The sequence below is a fragment of the Grus americana genome, chromosome 5 (assembly GCF_028858705.1).
Source record: "Grus americana isolate bGruAme1 chromosome 5, bGruAme1.mat, whole genome shotgun sequence".
Lineage (NCBI taxonomy): Eukaryota > Metazoa > Chordata > Aves > Gruiformes > Gruidae > Grus > Grus americana.
The window spans coordinates 21,678,514-21,701,875 of NC_072856.1; the positions used below are offsets into that span (position 1 = coordinate 21,678,514).

Consider the following 23,362-nt stretch of genomic DNA (forward strand, 5'->3'; position numbering starts at 1 on the left):
TCAGGCCTGAGCAGGCGAGTGACTGAGCGCCCACGGCTAGTGCTGCGGGAGGGCTTGATGCTAAGGCGGCTTGGCCGCGGGGTGGCGCGCGTGCTGCCTTTTTTCTTCTCAGGCAGTGAGAGAGGCAGCTCTAGCGCTGAGTTGTACAGGGAAGTGAGGAGAAGCAAGATGGCAGCTACTTTGTGGCTGAGCTGTGGCGGCAAGGGGGTGGCGAGGCTGCTCCTGCGGGGGCGGCCAGGTCTGGGAGCAGGTGTGTCTTTCCCCGCTCGAGGAGGCTGGAGGCTTCTGCACGGGACCCGAGAGCTACTGGGTGAGTGACAGGCTGGATTCTGTGCCTTTCGTTGTCAGTCGGGTGCCTGTGCTGTTGGCCTGCTGCAGGTGTGCGTGGAGGAGCTGCGACGTTAAGTGAGGGATGAGGGTAGGTGATGCTGGGGGAGAAGTAGAGATTGTGCAAGGTGGCGGGGAGGTGTGAGTGCTTGCTGTTAACCAGGCGGGTGTGTGGGGTGGCAAGGCCGAGCAGGGCCGTCGGTGTACTGAGTAGCAATGACCGGTTGGGAAGTGGATGGCAGGCTATGGAGATGGGTTAGTTTGGCAGGGTGCTGTTTGGTTTGATCTCTGGAGGTACTGGAAGTACATCAGGAAGGGTATGGGCTGATGGGAGAGAGTTTGGAGACAGGTGCGAGAGCTATTAAAGGTCTAGAAAATGTGATCACTGAGAAAAACTGAAGGAATTGGAGTCTAGAGAGGAAAACAGATTGGGAGATCAAGCCTTCAAATATGTAAATACTTTGTTGTGGATAAGGAAAAAAGTGCTTATAATTGAGAATAGTTGAGTGTTTTCTAAGTATAAATATACTTAAGTACTGAAAATGAAGGTTTTGGGGTTTGTTTTTTCCAGTGTTTGGAGATTCCACCAGTTTCCTGTCATCTTGTTTTAACTCCAGCTATGTATTAAATAAACCTTTCTCACCATAAAGTACTACAATAGATTGCCTGAGAGGACTGTAGACAAGAGGTCTTTAAGGAGTTAGATACTAAGACTAATATAGAGGTAGCTAATCCTGCACTGGACAAAGAGATAAACATATTTTTTGAAGGAATCACATTTTTTCTAATAAAATTTGGAAATAAATAACATTTGTTTCAAGAACAGGGATAGCCTTCCCTATATCGGGGAAAGATTTTCATACTGCAAAGCAGCAAAGACAACCAGTGCCAGAAGAGAAAGGTATACTGACATCTAAACCCCAATGATTAACAAGTCTTTAAATTCTACTGAGCTTCATTGTAAAATGCAGGTAATTTTATTGTAAAATGCATGTAGCTTTCTTACATAAGGTTAGCAAAAGCTCAGTGCTTTATAAGTGCACTTAAAACAGAGTTCAGGTATTTTATGCTCAGTATCACACCAGTACCCAATAATAACGCACTTGATTATCATTTAAACATTTTACAAGTTGTAACTAACAGATCAAGTAGGGAGAGAAAAGATCACATTTCATTTGGGCATACAAAACTCTTTCCACATCTCTTAGAGAAAAATATGGAAGTTAAATACATCTGCCGGGTAATTCTGTAACAAACTTCTGAGAAGAAGAAAAAAAAGTATCTTGAAAGGCTGTTGCCTTAACCTCATAGGTTGACTTCTATGTAGCAATGTATGCTAGACATGCAATTAATAAATTCAATCTCCATTTCTCCATTTAAAAAAATACATAAAATATAGCTTCCATGCTCTTCTGTAGCTACTTGAAACACTACTACAAGTAGTGTTTCAAGTATCAGTAACAGGCTATCCCTGTTCTTGAAACAAATGTTATTTATTTCCAAATTTTATTAGAAAAAATGTGATTCCTTCAAAAAATATGTTTATCTCTTTGTCCAGTGCAGGATTAGCTACCTCTACATTAGTCTTAGTATCTAACTCCTTAAAGACCTCTTGTCTACAGTCCTCTCAGGCAATCTATTGTAGTACTGTATGGTGAGAAAGGTTTATTTAATACATAGCTGGAGTTAAAATATTAATTTTGGATATGGAAATGAGTGGTTTTATTTTCTTCTTTACTGTAAGCTGTTATGTATTAAGGTGGAGATACCACACTTCTTCAGGCTTTCCTCATTGACTTGTTTCTTTGAACTGTCTTAATATTCATTACTGCTTTTCAAGGTGGGGCATATCTCAGTGACACTATTTTTCTTAAATGTTTATTGTAGCTTCTAAAGTGAAAACAAAGTCATAACTTCTCTGGTAAAATACAGCTCTTTTGGATATAAAACTCACTCTTGTTTCCTAGTTTGAGAATTTAAAAGTTAAGTCAGTTTTAGTATTAGTTTTATTTCTCCACTTTTCTGAAAGTGCCATCATTTGAAGTATTGGTCCATGTGGATCTAGTTTTGTTGTGTCATTTTAGTGTTTTGCTTCTCTATTGTGGTTTTACCCCAGCCGGCAGCTGAGCACCACGCAGCCGCTCGCTCACTCCCCCCCATCAGGATGGGGGAGAGAATTGGAAAAGTTAAAGTGAGAAAACTCATAGGTTGAGATAAAGACAGTTTAATAGGAAAAGCAAAAGCCGCATGCACAAGCAAAGCAAAACAAGGAATTCATTCACCACTTCCCATGGGCAGGCAGGTGTTCAGCCATCTCTAGGAAAGCAGGGCTCTGTCACACGTAGCGGTTACTTGGGAAGACAAACACCATCACTCTGAATGCCGCCGCCCCCCAGTCCCTCTTCCCCCAAGCTCCTTATAAGCTGAGCATGACGTCATATGGTATGGAATATCCCCTTGGTCAGTTTGGGTCAGCTGTCCTGTCTGTGTCTCCTCCCAACTTCTCGTGTACCCCCAACCATCCCGCTGGCAGGGCAGTGCGAGAAACAGAAAAAGCCTTGGCTCTGTGTAAGCACTGCTCAACAATAGGTCCATAGAACAAAAACATCTCTATATTATCAATACTGCCTGCAGCACAAATCCAAAACATATCCCCATACTAGCTACTATGAAAAAAATTAACCCTCTCAGCTGAAACCAGGACATCTATGTGTTTCTGTCCCCCTCTGTGGTGGTGATAGAGGAGGGAGACAGTTGTTTTGCATAGTCAAAATGATTAATTCAGAATTGAATTCCTAATTTGTTGGTTACGAGGAAGGAAGAAAAATAGGATGAACCTTTATGTTGGAGGCCTGTCAATTTTTCTTTGGTTTTAATGTTTCTTAATCTTATCATTGATGTCAGGTTGGAGTAAATCTTTCAGTTCTCTACTGACTACAGAGTGTGGCTTAGGAAGTTATGAAATATCTCTTTGATGGGGCACATTAAAGTATTTGTCTTAAGTTCATTGCACTTTTTTTTGTTTGACAGTGCTGTAGCTGTTTCTGTATCAGATGAGGTCAAAGAAAGGCAATGAACCCGTGTTATGATGAATAAGTTTTAAGTACAAAATTTACTGTCAATGGGATTCTCAGATTGTAATTAATGGGAAATTATAGAGGTCTGCTGGTCTACTCTTCCCTTAAAGCCCTGATCTTCAGTCTGTTTGATACACAGCCTAAACATGCACTTAATTTCTTGATGGAGAAGGAAGGAGGGAGAAACATCATTCCCAGACTCAACTTGATTCTTAAAATGTGTTACCAAGAACAAATTCTCTTGGATACACAGAGGGTTTTCTTTAAAATAGTAGCTACTATTTATGTGAAGGTTTAAGTCTTCCTCCTTTTTATTCAGATAATTGATATGAAATAACACAGTTACTGTTGATAGCAGTAAAATTAATGGATGGTGACTGGGAGTTCAGAAGTTTCATATGCTCATGGCTCTAAATTCTATTATGCCAGTGAGGTCTGTCTTTGAGATTCTGTGTGAATTGCCAGAACTTTTTTTTTACACATAATAAAAGAGCAAAAATATTTACTTCCCAAAGACTGCCTGTATAGTGCAACTAACCTATGTAAATGCAATAACTCCTTTTATTAATGTTTTTTTATTTAATGAGGGAAGATATTACTTGAAGGGAATGGTTCATTGTAAGATTACCCTTTTTTGACACGTTTAAGCCTGTTTTTTTGGATGTGTACACTTATTAACTGAAAAGCGACTAAAATAGCTTTGAAAGAAGTCCATTGTTATAGCTAGTGTTCTTGTGCATCTGTTGCTGAACTTCTCTCAACATAGGTGTATCTATGCATGAGCGTTGAATGAATACATGAGAAATGGATAGGTTGGTGAGTTTGGAGGATGAGAAAGGAGTTTCCTTTGCATTAGCACTTGGATTGTAGTTCCATAATTGCTTTAACTCAACTTAAATTCTATCCTAGTTCTCACTGCCCATTTTAAATGCTGATTTTGTTCATACTGCTATATGATGAGCCAGATCAAGAAGCTAACCTGACTGAAATTGTATTCGTTTTTGTGATGGGCTTAACTTCCAGCAAAATCTATTCCCCAGTTTGGATAACTGGGCAGCAACATGAGTATTAGTACTGCTGCTAGTATGAATAAAGTTATGAACATGAACAGTTGGGGCAGAAGGCTGATTAACTCCTTTTGGTTGTATCATGGATACACACAACAGCTTTTTGCTCCACATTAACTTAAAACTCTTTTCCCTGAACTGGCCCAGTTCAAATGCAATCATTGGGCTGCCTTGCAAATTAGGTTTGTGATACATTGTAGGGAGAAGAAATGCTTTTCTTGTTTAAAAAGCACTTTGATATTGTAGCTATGAAATTACTTTAAAGTATCCAAATAAGTTAATAACTGTGTTCTCTGGGAAGTTTTTCTATGAACTTAGCGACTACATCTGACCTCCAGACAACTGAAAGTAATTAGAAATTGAGTTTTAAAATCAGTGCCATAGCATTGCCAAGTCTGTTGCTGAAATCTTTTCTTGTACGTTACTGTAGTGGATGCTGTAACTAGTATAATTCTGTTGTATAATTCTGCATATGTCAGATCAGGCTGCATATAAGTGAGGAGGAAAAGGAAGTTCTGTGCGAAGTAAAGTAATAGAAGTAATTTGTTGGTATACTTTGTCTACTTTTTTGCTGCCATGGCTATCCGTGTTATCAACATTATTTCTGAAGATTAAGTTCCTTCCTAGATAACCCAATTTAAAAATTACTTGAGATAATTTATTACTTTTTTAGTGTAGTGTTCTCTCAAGTACTCTGCCTCCAAAATTTTCTGAGTGTCAGGAATATTTTTCTTTCTTTGATATGCCAGCAAAAGCAGCCTAGAAATAGATCTGGTGACTGTAGCAGTTGTGGGGGGAGGGGGGAAACCCAAACCCTGCATGTGATTTTCCTTGTCAAGTTAGACAAATGAAACAGAGAACACTTCTTTACATTCTATAATGTATTATTTTCTACTTGCTATTATCTGTAAATATTTTTTGAGTGAACATATGTAAAGAAAATTGTGAACTCATAATTTAATTTGTAGTATTTGGAAAATGATCATAGACAAAACACGATTTGGTGAATGAACACATGAAGAATAATACACATTCTTAACGCAGTTCATTTTTCTGTGTATTGGTCCAAGATGGGAGGTTGCAAGAAGAAACTTTTTAAATAAAATCCTTGGAGGTAATTCAGATAGGAATTGCCAGTGTTACAAGGAACACTGTCTGGATACATTTCTAACCATTACAGTAATGAGTAGTATTAAACTGACAAGTATTTAAATACTGTGGAAAGAATAGATCAATTTCTAGGACTGATTTGGAAAATTAACCTGTGAATAGAAGACATTTATATTTCCTCATGCAGTCTTCTGGGAACATGAACCATACATACACTTGGCTTATTCCCACAGTTTTTTTGGGGAGCATGATCTTGATTATGTTGCTCTTCTGGGGATTTTTGGGGAATAAATAACTTCCTGCTCTTGGTGCCTTTTAAAATATCAAGATAATTGATGATGGCTGACATGATTAGAGGTTTGCTACAATGTTTCCATTTCACATTAAAAAAAAAAAAATCACAGAATGGTTTAGGTTGGAAGGGACCTTTTAAAGGTCGTGTAGTCCAACCCCCCCTGTTGTGAGCAGGGACATCTTCAACTAGATCAAGTTGCTCAGAGCCCTGTCCCACCTGACCTTGAATGTTTCCAGGAGTGGGGCATCTACCACCTCTCTGGGCAACTTGCTCCAGTGTTTCACCATCCTCATCGTAAAAAAAAATTTCTTTCTTGTATCTAGTCTGAATCTACCATCCTTTAGTTTAAAGCCATTATCCCTATTAAAAAGTCTGTCCCCATCTTTCTTATAAGCCTCCTTTAAGTATTGAGAGGCTGCAGTAAGGTCTCCTCAGAGCTTCCTCTTCTCCAGACTAAACAACCCTAAGTCTGTCATGCATTCCTTGTAGGAGAGGTGCCCAATCCCTCTGATCATTTTTGTGGTCCTCCTCTGGACCTGCTCCACCAGGTTCATGTCTTTCCAGTGCTGAGGGCTCCAGAGCTGGGCGCAGTACTCCAGGAGGGGTCTCACTCCCTGATAAACCAGAGGGGAGTAGAGGGGCAAAATTACTTCCCTCAACCTGTTGGTCATGCTTCTTTTGATGCAGTCCAGCATAGGGTTGGCTTTCTGGGCTGCAAGTGCACGTTGCTGGCTCATGTCTAGCTTTTTATCCACCAATACCTCAAGTCTTCTCAGCAGGGCTGCTCTCAGTCCTTTCATTCCCCAGTTGGTATTGATACCAGAGGTTGCCCCAACCCATGTGCAGGACCTTGTACTTGGCCTTGTTTAACATCATGGGGTTCAAACGGGCCCACTTCTCAAGCTTGTCCAGGTCCTTCTTAACAGCATCACATCCCTCAGGTGTGTCAGCCACACCACTCAGCTTGGTGTCATCTGTAAACTTGCTGAGGGTGCACTCGATCCCACTGCCTATGTTGTTGATGAAGATATTAAACAGTACTGGTCCTAGTATGGACCCCTGAGGGACACCACTTGTCACTGGTCTCCGTCCAGACATTGAGCCATTTACACTACTCTCTAGATGCGACCATCCAGCCTTATTCACAGAATAGTCCATCTGTCAAACGCGTATCTCTCAGTTTTAGAGATGAACATTGTGGGGGACCATGTCAGAGGCCTTACAGAAGTCCAGCTATGTTACATCAGTGGCTCGTCCTTTGTCCACTCATGCAGTCATTCCATCATAGAAGGCTATTCAGTTGGTCAAGCAAGACTTGGCCTTCATGAAGCCATGCTGGCTGTCACCTCCCTGTCCTCCATATGCCTTAGAGCAGCTTCCGGGAGGATCTGTTCCATGATCTTCTCAGGCACAGAGGTGAGGCTGACAGGTCAGGAGTTCCCAGGGTCCTTTTTTTTTTACCCTTTTGAAAAATGGGTGCAATGTTTCCCTTTTTCCAGTCACCAGGGACTTCATCTGACTGCCGTGACTTTTCAAATATCACAGAGAGTGGCTTGGCAACTACATGTCAGTTCCTTTAGGATTCTGGAATACATATCGTCAGGTCCCATACAGTTATGTATGTTCATGTTCCTCAAGTGGTCACAAACCTGATGTGTTACAGTGGGAGGGACTTCACTTCCCCCGCATCCTTGCCTTGAGGTCCATCCACTCAAGAGGTGTGGGAAGAGAGATTACATCGTTTTTCCATTATTTCCGTTACTTAATATCTCTACCTAACCTCTGAAATACTTATGATTATACCTATGTTATTTTGCAAATGTAATCATAGAATCAGAATGGTTTGTGTTGGAAGGGTCCTCAAAGGTCATCTAGTTCCAACCCTCCTGCTGTGGGCAGGGACACCTTCCACCAGACCAGGTTGCCCAAAGCCTCATCCAACCTGGCCTGCAACGCTTCCAGGGATGGGGCCTCCACAACTTCTCTGGGAGACCTGTTTCAGTGCCTCATCACCTTCACAGTAAAGAATTTCTAACATCTAATCTAAATCTACCCTCTTTTAGTTTACCCATTACCCCTTGTCCTGTCACTACAATCCCCGATAAACAGTCCTTCACCATCTTTCCTGTAGGCCTCTTTCAGGTACTGGAAGGCTGCAATAAGGTCTTCCTGGAGCCTTCTCTTCTCCAGGCTGAACAATCCCAGCTCTCTTAGCCTGTCCTCATAGGAGAGGTGCTCCAGCCCTCTCATCAACTTTGTGGCCCTCCTCTAGGCTCGCTTCAACAGCTCCATCTCTTTCTCATACTGGGGACCCCAGAGCTAGGTGTAGTATTCCAGGTGGGGTCTCATGAGAGAGGAGGAGAGGAGCAAAATTACCTCCCTCAACCTGCTGGCCATGCTGTTTTTAATACAGCCCAGGACACGGTTGGCTTTCTGGGCTGCTAGTGCACGCTGCTGGCTCATATTGAGCTTTTCATCAGCCAGTACCCCCAAGTCTTTCTCCTGAGGGCTGCTTTCAATCCATTTTCTGCCCAGCCTATAGTTGTGCTTGGGATTGTGCTGACCCATGTGCAGGACCTTGTGCTTGGCCTTGTTGAATTTCATGCGGTTCTCACGGGCCTACCTCTCAAGCTTGTCAAGGTCCCTCTGGATGGCATCTCTTCCCTCCAGTGTGTCGACCACACCACACAGCTTAGTGTTGTCAGCAAACTTGCTGAGGGTGCACTCGATCCTACTGTCCATGTCACCAACAAAGATGTTAAACAGTGCCGGTCCCAGTACTGACCCCTGAGGAATGCCACTCATCACTGGGCTCCACTTGGATATTGAGCTGTTGACCACAACTCTTTGAGTGTGACCATCCAGCCAATTCTTTATCCACCAAGTGGTCCATCCATTGAATCCATGCCTCTCCAATTTAGAGACAAGGAAGTCATGTGGGACAGTGTCAAATGCTTTGCACGAGTCCAGGTAGATGACGTCTGTCACTCTTCCCTTGTCCACTGACACTGTAACCCCATCCTAGAAGGCCACCAAATTTGTCAGGCAGGATTTGCCCTTAGTGAAGCTGTGTTGGCTGTCACCAGTCACCTCCTTATTTTCCAGGTGCCTGAGAACTGTTTCCAGGAGGATCTGCTCTGTGATCTTGCCAGGCACAGAAGGTGAGACTGACCGGCCTGTAGTTCCCTGGGTCTTCCTTTTTGCCCTTCTTAAAGATGGGGGTTATGTTCCCCCTTTTCCAGCCAGTGGGAACTTTGCCAGACTGTCATGACTTTTCAAATATGATGGAGAGTGGCTTGGCCACTTCATCCGCCAGTTCCCTCAGGACCTGTGGATGCATCTCATCAGGTCCCATGGACTTGTGCACCTTCAGGTTCCTTAGATATTCTAAAATCTGATCTTCTCCTACAGCGGGCAGTTCTGCATTCTCCCAGTCCCTGCCTTTGCCTTCTGTGACTTGGGCAGTGTGGCTAGAGCACTTGCCAGTGAAGACCGAGGCAAAGAAGTCGTTGGGTACCTCAGCCTCCTCCATATCCTGGGTAACCAGGTTGCCTGTTTCATTCCAGAGGGGACCCACATTTTCCCTTGTCCTCCTTTTATCACTGACATCATACCTATAGAAACTTTTCTTGTTGTCCTTGACATCCCTGGCCAGACTTAATTCTGTCAGGGCTTTGGCTTTCCTAACCTGATCTGTGGCTGTTCGGACAGTTTCTCTGTATTCCTCCCAGGCTACCTGCCCTTGCTTCCACCCTCTGTAGGCTTCCTTTTTTTGTTTGGCTTTGCCCAGGAGCTCCTTGTTCACCCATGGGGGCCTCTTGGCATTTTTGCCTGACTTCCTCTTTGTTGGGATGCATCGCTCCTGAGCTTGGAGGAGGTGACTCCTGAATATTAGCCAGCTGTCTTGGGCCCCTCTTCCCTCCAGAGCTTTGTCCCATGGTATTCTACCCAGCAGATCCCTGAAGAGGCCAAAGTCTGCTCTCCTGAAGTCCAGGGTAGTGAGCTTGCTGTACATCCTCCTTGCTGCTCTGAGGATCTTGAACTCCACCATTTCATGGTCACCGAAGTCAAGGCTGCCCTTGAGCTTCACATTCCCCATTGGCCTTCCTTGTTGGTGAGAACAAGGTCCAGCATGGCACCTCTCCTTGTTGGCTCAATGATGATTTATTCTTTCGTAATCCTGTAGCAATGAAAAAGGCAAGGTCAGATTTATTTGATGTATTAACATCAGTGAATTACAGAACATAGGTGGACACTTTTAATTTCCTGAAGTCATTGTGTATTAATTGAAGTTTCTCTTCCATCTCTGTCTTCTCTGAAATCTTAACCATGGTAACTCTTAGGACTTGGAAGTAAGGATGAGAAGCATTCTCATTCTAGGTGATGTGTTTTTCAGCTCAAAATTCTTCTATTTTTTCCTTGCTTTTTTTATTCTGGATTATAAGGGGGAGAAGGATTAATTTCTAAGTTTTTAAAGCACTTTCTGCTTACTGTAAGCAATACAGCAACTGGGAGAAATGTAGTGTTGTTTCCTATTGAATGATAATAAGCCTTAATGCTGGGTATTAGATAAAAGGGAATAAATATGAAGCAGAACTGATTCTTGCCATTGTATACAATGTACTTTCTATGTGTCTATTTCAGTTGTCTAACTGAATATAGATTCAGATATAATAGTTCAAGAAGGAGCCTCAAAAATCAGTCAGGTGCTGGAAAACTACTCTTATAAAATGGTATCTAAAAAGGTGTATTTATTTGGCCTCACGATGATCCTTTAAAGTTCAGAAAGAGTATCTCTTGTATTATAAGCTGTATGTCAGAATATTACTTTGGTATACTGGATCAAATGAGAAGAGATGTGGTGTGCTATGAAGCCAAGGAATGTGCTGTATCATGAGCCCTGTCCTCAGAAAAATCCAACTTACATGACATGCAGCTTGCTGCTGTGCAGTGCCACTTCTCTCTGTGTATGGGTTTATTAAGCAGATTCAGTCAATTGGTGGACTGAAGTGATCTGCTAGCTAGTGTCTGGTACATGGTGTTGCAAGGCCAGAGAGGTGGTGTTGCTTAAATACATTGGACTTTTCAGATCTCTTTATTTGGCTTGTCAAAGGAAAGAAATGGCTAAGAATTTACGTGGTCTGTTCATAGACACTTACCCATGAGAAGGATCTCTGTAATGAGATATCTTTAAAGCTTTTTAACAGAGGCATAAGATCCAATCACTGAAACTTGAAATTAGGCAATTTCAGTCTGCAAAGTAAATATAGTTTCATAGCAGAAAGGATAAATAAACATTGGACAAGCTTATCAGTGAAAGAGGTGGATCATGAGTGTATGGAGTACTAGGATCAGGGGACTTCTATTAATTTGAAATATGTACTTTAATCTGTCATCTTGAAAAAATTCCACAGCCTGTGGCAGAGAGAAAAAAGGAGGATGTCATGTTTGTGGCGGATTTCGATAAGACCAACAAAACTATCACCTAGGAATTCTGGACTCTGAATTCCCATTTCTTTTTATAAAGTTTGAACTTTGGAGGAATGGGTTTACATGCTTCGCCTTGGTGTGCTCTTAATATTGCATTTCAGCATTAAGACAGAGGTCTTAATATAAATATCATATAAATATCTAGCCTGTGGTTAAGAGTCAGAAAGCATTCTAACAATTGTGTAGATATATTTTGCACGTTTACACTTCAGTATGTCCTCATGCTTGCATGCCCATGATTAGAAGCCTGAGGATGGGTAAGTACTCTGAAACAGAAGAGCAGATGCCTGCCTGGCTGGTACTCTGGTCATACATTCATAATCATATTGTTGACATACTGCATAATTAGGAAGAAAAACTATGGTAAATACCACTGAGGAATCTGTGGGTGGAGTTACACTATCCTCTGTAGCACATCATGGTTCATCAGCAGGGAACACATCAATACCTCTTACCCAGTTTCTCATGATTGCAGCAGTTTTGGCCTCTCGAGGACTGAAATATGTGTGTCTGTGTGTGTTCTCTCCTCTGGGCTTGCTTATGTCTGACAAGTCTTATGTCCAGACTTCCTTTCCTGCAAAGCAAGCAGGAAACAAGCAGGATACTCATTTCCTGGACATTCACTTGTGTCCTAGAATAAACGAGAGGCTGTGACACAGCATTTTAACCAAGCTTTTGATCAAAGAGGCCTTGAGAGGGGCAGAAGTAAGCATATGCAGGGCCATGTATGGAAAGCCCCAAAAATGGAAATGTGGTTTGGTTTAGTACATCTGCCTCTGATACTCAAGAGGCATGAGGTATTAGTTGGCTCAGATTTGAAACTTATGGCATTTCGGGGGTGAGGGGAGAATAAAAAATATGAAAATCAAAACTTCAATACTAGCTGCTGATTTTTTTTTTCTACTATATGTATCTTATAGCTGATTTTTCATTCTACACATCATAGCTTGTGTGTAGTTGGAGCTCTAAGCAAGTTTGATTTTTTTTCCATTTACATTTCTGTTGGACAAAAGTTATATAACCCTGTTTCACTTGCATGCACCATAGGTTCAGTAGGTCAGGCTGAACTGAGGGGTACTTGAAGTACTAGTTTGTATATTTTTAGTAAAGCATTAAGACTTGGTTGTGAAGAAAGTTTTCATTAAAAATTAATTGAATCAAAGCTGAAACAGTGTGAGTATCTAAAGTCATCTTCATCTGATCCAAAGTTTTTGTATCATATTTTTACTTAAAACAGAGTTTAATTTGCTTAATACTTTGTATTATTTATGACTTTATACTCAAGTTGGCCCTTGTTCTCATATAGGTTATATATCTAGTGCCTTGTTTTCCTTGGTGCTTTTGGGAGTGCATGCTTGTTTGTAAGCTTAAAAAACAGCAGCATATTGAATCTTCTGTTCAACACTTTCAGATTCATGCACTTCTAGTTTCGTTTGTGTTAAGCAGTTAACTGAGAAAATCATTATACTGAAAATGTATTTAGTCTAGATAATCATGTGCTTGTTTTACAGGTACACCTGGTATTAAAGTTTTCATGCCTGCACTTTCTCCTACAATGGAAGAAGGAAACATTGTGAAATGGTTAAAAAAGGAAGGTAAGATAGCATTTTCTGTGGCCACGTTTGTTATAATCTTCAGCTATATAAATTTATTCTGTAAGAATAAGATCATTCTTTCTGGTTGTACCTTAGTATTTTGAAGCAAAATGTTTGGTATATAGATGTTGTGTTCTTGAACAATACCCGCTTTGAAATTGTTGCATTGATTATATTTTTGAAAAATTCCCATTAGGCTGTTCCAGGTTGTGAGTATGCATGTGTTGTCTTTAATTCCCAGTGTTGTTATGATGATCAGTAACTTTGGAAGTTTGAGAGCCTTTGACTTTGGGAAGAGTCTCTGTTTCATTGTTCTGCTGCATTATGAAATAACATGAAAGTTATGGTATTTTTATAGTTGCTATTCAGGGCTTATGTTTTTCATATCTAAACTATAGTCTACAATTAAAGCTGATAAAAAAATTTAAATTACTTTCATAACCCAAATTCCAAATGGTGAAATCTGTTTCCAAATAATAAAAAAAAAAAAAACCCAAATCAAAACCCAAACTACTCCTCCAAAAAAAGCCCTAACAACCATGGTTATCTTAGGTTTTCTGTGCTCTGACAACTGAAAAGTAATGTACTTCTGTTAAAATATGTTGGAGCAGCTAGATAAATAGTCTGAGTGTACGTTTTGTCTTCGCATAGGTTATACGTAAATGAAAAATGACATGCAGAAGAATCTTCCGTCCCTGTTATGTCAGGAAGACCTTTCTCCCCTCTCCTACTCTTTCCCTTCTCCAATTTAATATTAAAACTGGATTTTGAATGTAGTTTTGGATTCCAGGTAGCAGTTGTCCGTTGGTATATGATGCAATGCAGAGTTTTAGATGACTGTAGGAATATATCGTGTTCTCAGACATTTTTAGATTTGCTAAAGAGATGAACATGTTTGGAGAAGAGAAAAATCCCTTAAAGCGTATTATCTTGACAAATGGAATTTGGTGAGCTATATGTATTTTGACTATTCAGCCTAGAAAAGCCGTTGCCTTTAGCTTACCCTCTAAGTGTTGATACAGGCTCCATCACTGTGTTACTGGAGCACCCTGCTTTTATGCATTTTTTTAACACATTTTGAGACGTGGCCAAAAGGCAACTTGTGGCTCTAGTACTGGACATGATCTTTTGCTTGTAAAACTTCTGGTAAGAATTTCTGCAGAATTTACTAGGAACAGTGTGGCAGTCAATGTCTGTAAAAAGTAATTGTACTGATGTTCTAGAAACTTGAAGCTTCAGTTAGTCAAGTATCAAGTCCAAGATTATGCAGAGAGAAAGGAACGATCCAAAGTCCTTTTTATATTCATTAGTTGTCAATAACTGTAAAAAAATTAAAAATCAACAGTAGTCTGTTTTACAATAAATACAGCATTCAAAATTACAAGAGAAAGCAAAGAAGAGAGCATGATGGGAGTTAAAGTAGATACCAGTTTGCTCCACAACATGAGTGAGTTAGTTTTCCTCATAAAAATGTCTTAGAATGCAACAGCTATACAATGGTTTTTTTCAGTCTTTCCACTATACTTCACTCCCAGCCCAAAAGGGGGGGAGGGGGAAAGTTCCACACCTGTTTTAATTAAATTAAAATCAAATCTTAATTGATGGTTGGACTTTGAGAGAAAACTATTTTAGGATTTTTATTACTCTACTTCCTATTTAGAAACAAGGCCAAAACTGAATATAGTATATTGTTTTATTTGGCACATCTGTGACCATAATTAGTTCCTATGGATATTTTTTTTTTCCTCTGAGAGTCTGGAAAATAAACATAATGACAACATTTTAAAAAAGTGAAGAAAAATTTTGAAGAAAAAAAGCAAAGTGATTTAATGCTTACAGTCCTTCTGTCTGCAAGGGATGCTCATAGCTACATAATTGTCCAGTGACTTGGCCATCTAAATGTAGTATCATTGCTGAATGTGTTTGCTAATCTCATATCCAAGAAAATAAATATTTTAAAGCAATTGACAGAAGAAAGCTGATGATTGCATATGAAATGTTTCTCCTACTGTATAACCAGCAGGGGTCAGTAGAATATTATTTTGATAATTTTTCTGCTCTTTGTGTAAATATCAAATGTTTTGCATTTTATGGTTTCACAGGATGGACAGATGATTTCAGTACTGCAGAAGGACATGTGCTGAATTTAATTGACAGCTTTACTATTTCTTTCTCATTGTTAATGCCATTTCATATTGATTCCTATGGGTAATAAAGTCAGTCTCATAAAAATAAAACTGTGTAACCAAAAACTTGTATGTATTATGTATGAATTTAATGTTGATGAAAGATGATAGACTGACAGCCCAGGAGACAGAAATCCTCCTCTTATTGTGGGCAGGAAACAGAATAGGCAACAGTGCTAGCAGTTCCCTTGTGCAGTGTAACTCCCACAGCTTCTGAGATATCACCTCCAGGGACTTCGTAATCTATGCTGTCCTGGTTTTTGGCTAGGATAGAGTTGATTTTCACAAGAAGCTGGGAGGGGACACAGCCAGGACAGCTGACTCCAAGTAGCCAAAGGGGTATTCCATACCATATGACAGTCATGCTCAGGGAGGAGGAGCTACTGCTCCGTGTTGGGCTGGGCATCGGGCTTCTGGGCAGTGAGCAAATTAGGTTGTGTATAATCTGCTTTGTACATTCTTTCGTAAGTAGTGTTGTTATTTTCCTCTTTATTTGGTCTCCTAGTAAACTGTCCTTATCCCAGCCCCCAAGTTTTGCCTTTTTCTTCTGATTCTTCTCCCCATCCCACAAGGGGGTGGGGGGCAGTAAGCAAGTGGCTGTGTGGTGCTCAGCTGCCAGCTGGAGCTAAACCAGAACAGTCCTTTTTCATGCCCAACCTGGGTCTTGAAGGGTTGAGATAATGACAGATCTGACAACAGCATGTTAAAATGAATGTTATATGCATTTATTATATCAATTAGTTGCTGGTCACAATGGTGTTTTGTTTGTTCACATCGTTGTGTTATGTTAATCCTTCCTTGCTTGCCGTCATTTACTGACAGGCGGTTTTACTGCTCTTTCACCTCCCCTTGTTCATTCAGGCTAGTTACAACAGCTTTTGAGACTTGTGAATACCCTTGGGATGTTCAAGCCAGCATGCTCTTACTGCTGTGTCTCCTGAATGTGTTCCAGGTCTTGTTTAGGATTACAAAAAATTGTGTTAGGAATACTACCAAGACATCTGCCTTAAGGCTGGATAGTCATGGGTGGCATAGCATGTGGGAGTATATGGGCAGGTATCTAGAGAACTTCTCATCTCCAATGGTTTGAAATTTAATTCCTGAACAACTACAAAACTTTATTAAAGTTATAGAATATATAAAAGAAAAATGTTGTGGTTATTCCAAAGAGGCACAACTTACCACACTGGGGTGTGCCCTGGACAGTTTCTATGAAACACGGCTCGATATCAGGCAGCACCCTCAAGGGCAAGAGAGAGAAAAAGAGTGACAGGCACTGTGGCTTGTCCAACCCTGGTGACAGGCATGGCAGCTGAACCAGGAACCCACTCTTGCTGGTATCAGTGGCCCCTATACAGAAGAAGAAAAACCACAAAAACACCCCAATTCACTTAGTAAGGGATGACAGTGAACCAGCACCATCACAAGAACAGGAGGAAGGGGCAGAACCAGAAGTAATCACCCAATCCCTGTCCCTGAGTGAGCTGAGAGATAGGCAAAAAGATTTCAGCTGTCAGCCAAGTGAGCATGTTATCACCTGGCTGCTCTGATGCTGGGATAACGGGGCCAGTAGCCTGGAATTAGAGGGTAGGGAAGCCAAGCAGCTGGGATCCCTGTCTAGGGAAGGGGGCATTGACAATGTCATTGGGAAAAAAAGACAAGCCGTCAGCCTCTGGAAGCGACTTCTGTCAGGTGTGAAGGAAAGCTATCCCTTCAGTGAAGATGCTGTATGTTGTTCAGGCAAGTGGATCACCATGGAGGAATGTATCAATTACCTGAGAGAATTAGCCACGCAGAGATTGTTTATTATGACCCAGACAGCATGCAGTTACCCACAGAGCCAGGTGACTTCCAGTGCACATGACCCACGTGGTGGAAGCTTGTACGGAGCACACTATCATCATATGGCAGCTCACTGGCAGTAATGGACTGGGAAGACGAAGAAGGACCAGTAGCAGATAAATTGGCTAGCCAACTTCGGCAACGCAGAGAACTCGGTCCAGCAACTCAACGGAAAGATTGCACTGGAACAGGGTGAAGCTCTGGAGCACCTGCAGTGCATTGATGACATCATCGTATGGGGCAGCACAGCAGCCTAAGTCACTGAGAATGGGAAGAAAATAGTCCAAATCCTTCTGAAAACTAGTTTTGCCATGAAACAAAGTAAAGTCAAGGGACCTGCACAGGAGATCCAGTTTTTAGCAATAAAATGGCAAGATGGGTGTTGTCAGCAGCTATGTCTCCACTGACTAGCAAAAAGAAAACACAAGCTTTCTTAGGCGTTGTCTGTTTTTGGAGGATGCATATTCCAACTTACCGTCTGGTTGTGAGCCCTCTCTGTCAGGTGACCCAGAAGAAGAATGATTTCAAATGGGGCCCTGAGCAACGACAAGCCTTTGAACAACTTAAAACAGGAAAGAGTTCATGCAGTAGCCCTTGGGCCAGTCCGGGCAGGACCAGATGTTAAAAATGGGCGGTACACCTCAGCCAGGGAGCATGGCCCTACCTGGAGTCTCTGGCAGAAAGCACCAGGGGAGACTCGAGGTCGACCCCTAAGGTTTTGGAGTTGAGGATACAGAGGATCCAAGGCCTGCTACACTGCAACTCAAAAAGAGATACTGGCAGTGTACGAGGGGGTTCGAGCCACTTAGGAAGTGACTGGTACTGAAGCATGCCTCCTGGCACCCCGACTGCTGGTGCTGGGCTGGATGTTCAAAGGGAGGGTCCCCTCTACATATCATGCAACTGATGCTATGTGGAGCGAGTGAGTCGCCTGTGATCACACCACGGGCTCCAATAGGAAACCCTGATCGCCCGGGAATTCTGAAGTGATCATGGACTGGCCAGAAGGCAAAGACTTTGGAATGTCGCCAGAGGAGGAGGTGACGCTTGCTGAAGAAGCCCCACCGTATAATAAACTGCCAGAAAATGAGAAGCCGTATGCCCTGTTCACTGATGGGTCTTGCCGCATTGTGGGAAAGCGTTGGAGGTGGAAGGCTGCTGCGTGAAGTCGCTGAAACTGCTGAAGGAGGAGGAGAATCAAGCCATTTTGCAGAGGTGAAAGCCATCCTGCTGGCTTTAGATATTGCTGATCGAGAAAAGTGGCTGGTGCTCTATCTCTGTACTGATTCATGAATGGTGGCCAGCGTCCTGTGGGGGTGGTTACAGCAATTGAAGTAGAGCAACTGGCTCCGTAACTGCCAAGCGGCTAAAGCCCCTCTTGTAGGGAGGACAATGGCTGAAATATAAATATGGGGAGGCCTGGCAGATTGATTATATCACACTCCCACAAACCCGCCAAAGCAAGCACTATGTCCTCACAACGGAGGAAGCAACCGCCGGATGGCTGGAAACATATCCTGTGCCCCATGCCACTACCCACAACAGTATCCTGGGCCTTGAAAAGCAAGTCTGGTGGTGACATGGCACCCCAGAAAGAACTGAGTCCGACAATGGGGCTCATTTCCAAAACAACCTCATAGACACCTGGGACAAAGAGCATGGCATTGAGTGGGTGTATCACATCCCCTTGTCATGCACCAGCCTCTGGGAAAAGCGAACGCTACAGTGGACTGCTAAAGACTACACTGAGAGCAACGGGTGGTGGGACCATCAAACACTGGGATACACAGTTAGCAAAGGCCACCTGGTTAGTTAACACTAGGGGATCTACCAATCGAGCTGGCCCTGCCCAGTCAAAACTTCCATGCGCTGTAGAAGGGGATAAATTCCCTGTAGTGCAGATAAAGAATATGTTGGGGAAGACAGTCTGGGTTAGCCCTGCTTCAGGCAAAGGCAAATCCATTCACTGGATCGCTTTTGCTCAAGGACCTGGGTGCACTTGGTGGGTAATGCAGAAGGATGGGGAGGTCTGATGTGTACCTCAAGGGGATTTGACTTTGGGTGAGAGTAGACAATAAATTAAATTGTATTATGTTAATTACTACATGATAATGCATGTCATCACTACTATGTTTGCTATATGCCATAACAACAGTATTACAGTAAGCATCACCCAGAGTAATGAAGAACGAACTTTGATGAAACTGAGGCAAGGTGCAGAGGTGATGAAACCAGAACTGGCTGCAGCAACTGGCACCCAGCAACTTCCTCGAGATCAACACCTTCAACCTGCAGACCGTGAGCGTGGGCCGTGCCAGGTACACCACGACCTCCAGATGCAGCATGCAACAATCAAACACCACACACCATCTCCCCTGCCCTGAGAGACTGTTAAGAAAGATTCAGCCCAGAAGTCATGGGCTAAATGAATTCAGCGGACATTTTAGAGGGATGGTACATGGACTAAGGGAATGATATCTGCGTTTATATATTTATGTTCAAAGATAGGAAGAGTGGTGGTGATTAATTGGAAAGTGTAGGATCTGGGCATGATGGAAGTGGTATAGAATTAAGGGGTGGATACTGTCCTCATTTTTGGCTGGGGTAGAGTTAATTTTGACCAGGAAGCTGAGAGGAGGCACAGCCAGGAGAGGTGACCGAAACTAGCCAAAGGGATATTCCATATGGTATGATGTCTTGCTCAATAAATAAAGGGGGCTGGCTGCGGAGGAGGGGCAGCTGGTTGGTAGTCCCGGCTTCCTGGTTGTGAGCATATTGCATTGTATATCTGTATATTTGTATATTCTGTTCTAAGGATTGTTATTTTCCTCTTCCTTTGCTGTCCTAGTAAACTGTCCTTATCCTAACCCACGAGTTTTACCTTTTTCTCCTGATTCTCCTCCACATCCCACTGGGGTTGGGAGGAGCGAGTGAGTGGCCACGTGGTGCTCAGCTGCCGGCTGGTGCTAAACCAGGACATATCGTCAGAGAACTTCAATTTGATTTTCAAAGAGTACATCAAGGAGTGGACTTTGTATGTTTTGATTAGGATACTTGTCTGTCAGTTATTGAACAGAGCACGTAGGCTATTGAATGCTGTTTGGATGTGATCTCCTAGAGGGAAACTTGTAGAGATCCTGATCATTCAGCCTTACTGTAGGAACTTGGTCATTTAAAAAAGCCCAGATGAACCTCACCCAAGATTTTTCAAGGGCATTATATGTACTCTGCCATTCAGGTAACTTCTGTTGCACAGACTGCTCTCTTAGTAGAAAGCGTAAGAGCAAAGATATGCTCTTCAAAAGTGTTCTTTTTTGTCCTGGATTTGGCTTAGATAGAGTCAATTTTCTTTCCAGTAGCTGGTATACTGTTGTATTTTGGATTTAGTATGAGAATAATGTTGATAACACACTGATGTTTTTAGTTGTTGCTAGGTAGTTTTATTGTTTACACTAAGTAAAGGACTTTTCAGCTTCTCACGCTGTGCCAGGTGCACAAGAAGCTGGGTGAGCACAGCCAGGACAGCTGACCCAGACTGGCCAAAGGGATATTCCCTACCATATAAAATCATGCTCCATGTATAACTGGGGAAGCAAGCTGGGAGGTGGGATCACTGCTCAGAAACAGACTCAGCATCATTGGTTTTTTTCCTGCATGTGGTTAGCAATTGCAATTGTACATCACTTGTAGCATTTTTTTTATTATTTCTCTTCGTTATTCTATTGAACTGTCTTTATCTCAACCCACAAGGTTTTTTTCCATTCTCCTCCCCATCCCACTGGGGAGGGAGGGGTGAGCGAGTGGCTGCATAATGCTTAGTTACTGGCTGGGGTTAAATCATGACAGTTTCCAATCCTATCTATTGGGAAAGCTGATTTGTAATTGACATCAAAGTGGGCATTGATTAGGAACTATCACAAATTTTGCAATCATCATGAAAATAACTGTGATTCTTTCTGTTGCACTTGGATACTGAAACACGCATGAGATTTTTGAATGCTGCTATGAAATATTATTCTTAAAATTTTATGTAATCAATTGCCTTCCAAATTTATGACCACTTCTTGGCTGCAGCAGTGAAAGGAAAACAAAAATAGTAGTGGAAAAGTGGTTTGCCCTGTTCTCTGAAGACTTTTCTTCTTGCCTTCCCTGTGCAAAGGAATCCTTAGCTTCCTGTGAACAGCCTCATGTACCCAAGTTAAGAGATATGTCGTGTGTGACAAACATATTGATGAAGGTATTTGCTTTGACTAGCTTGCACGACTAGCTTGCATTGTTGGAGTTACTGCTGTAGGTTGCTTACCATTAAGATTTCTTTTTAATGGTGCAGGACACTTAGAGTCTGATTGCAGGTTGGGAGGAGAGAATAATAAAGATATGGAGTTAAGCTCCTTTCTGCTTGCCTATCTTAGCTCTGTAGGCTACAGAATTTGCCCAACAATTTGATTTCTTAACATCTATGAAGGACTTACCTAATGATCTGGTATATGGGCTACTTGAATTAATGATCCAGTGGAATTAAAACACTTGTATAGAGCCTGGAGTTTTGACTTCCTGTTATAAACAGTTTATGCTCTATTTGTTGTTAAGTGAAGTGTGGCAATTAGATTATTAAATTAAAAAGATCAGGTGCTACTTTGTGTACTCCCCTGCCAAGTTATACAATAGGAACATAAATGACTTAATAAAACCATGTAAGTAACTTATCTTTGAAGGTTTCTGTTGTTTACTACTGCAGAGATCACAAGGATCATACAGTGCTCATTTTACCCTTCTTATTCAGTTAGTCCTGAAACAGGAAATAATAATTTAAAAAAATAAAAAATGTTTATCTCTTAGCTAAATACAGGTGGTAGCCTGTACTAGGTTTATGCTGATGTTTAAGTACAACAGAGAGTGATATCAGGAATTAAATTAACTGCTTAGATAATACTGTTGCAGCATTTCTGGTACTGGGGAAATATTTAAAATTTTACTTCATAGAAAAATTGTAATCGTGTTAGGCTTGCATGTATATTGTCCCTATTTTTCAGTGCTCTGTAAGGAAAGGGTTATCTTATTTTGTTGGAGGCCAAAACATTCAACTACCTCAAAGTTTTTCAATGTAATTTCAATTTTGATGTTAGCCATCTAGTCAGTATTGATCTGTTGAAAGAATCCAGACCCTTTATCATGTGCTAGCATATCCAGAATCTTTATCATGTGCTAGCAGATAGGGGTATTCTTCAAAAGGAGAGGAAGAGTATACCTCAAAATTGATCATAGATTTGTGTAATGTAGGAAAGCAATTTCTAACACTTATGCATGTTTTTATTTCAAAAAGTATGTTTCTAAAAGACCTTTTTTAACTGTATAGGTGATTGAGGAAACAAGCTTGCAGATATGCTTTCCAAAGAGATTAAAGTTCCTGAGGTTTTTATTTTAATATCTTTAATAGTGTAGATACAAACTAGAGAACTGTGATGCTTAGTTAAAAATGTTGTTGCCTGTGACCATTGTCTTAAAAAATTAGTTTTAAGTAGCTTGCTTTGACTTATAGTTAGCGATGAATTTGGAAGCATCAGGATTTTATTCATGGCAGTGTTACTGAGTTATGGCATTGTAGAAATAAATTTCATTGTGTGTGTACTTCCTCTTTGAAAACCTACTGTAAACATCAGTATTTGGAGTATGTTAATGTTCTGCGACAGCAGTTTATGTCTCTGAATATTAGTGGGTTTTATTTGGAAATCAAAGATACAATATGAAAAGTAACGTTAGGGGATCACCTAGTTATAGAATATATTAAAGAATGCCAAATATCTGTATTATATTGATAAATATCTATCTTCGATGGTTAAATAAATCTGAAAGGAAGTTTAGGCTAAGCATTCTTAAGTTCTGTTATATTTTGCAGGTGACACAGTGAATGCTGGAGATGCATTGTGTGAAATTGAAACAGACAAAGCGGTGATTACCATGGAATCAAGTGATGATGGCATATTGGCTAAAATACTGGTAGGGATTCTGCCTTTCTGAGTAGGATGATATAACTTTTCTTCAGCCTGTCATTTAGCATAACATAGAATAGCAAAACCTTAGATAGCTAAATTTCCTTCTGCTCAGCTTTCAGAATAATGCACTTACTTGCATTCCTAGTGAGAAATAATTACTCTATTTCTTTCGTACATGTACCAGACTACTGGTACATGGTACATGATTCTATATGTGTTTAATGGATTTTCAGTTAAACTGATTGAATTATGTTGTTTTGTATGTTTTGCACCTTATGGATTATGTCCATGAAATATTACAGTTCATAACATCTCTTACTCTGAGTTACAAAAAACCAAGTTGTGGTCAGTTAGCTGGAATGTGGAATTTCGGATAATAC

The 23,362-nt window shown here is 41.2% G+C and overlaps 1 protein-coding gene across 3 annotated transcripts in view; it reads left to right on the forward strand.

Moving 5' to 3' along the window:
- Positions 1 to 23,362, forward strand: part of PDHX (pyruvate dehydrogenase complex component X) — a 76,530-nt gene that overhangs the window by 200 nt on the left and 52,968 nt on the right. For 2 of the 3 annotated variants that reach the window (XM_054825795.1, XM_054825797.1), the window contains exons 1-3: positions 58 to 310; positions 12,878 to 12,961; positions 22,886 to 22,986. In XM_054825795.1, coding sequence (XP_054681770.1) covers positions 58 to 310; positions 12,878 to 12,961; positions 22,886 to 22,986 — 438 coding nt within the window. Of the gene's footprint in view, positions 1 to 57; positions 311 to 12,877; positions 12,962 to 22,885; positions 22,987 to 23,362 lie in introns of those variants that run through there. The other variant, XM_054825798.1, reaches the window with a different exon arrangement.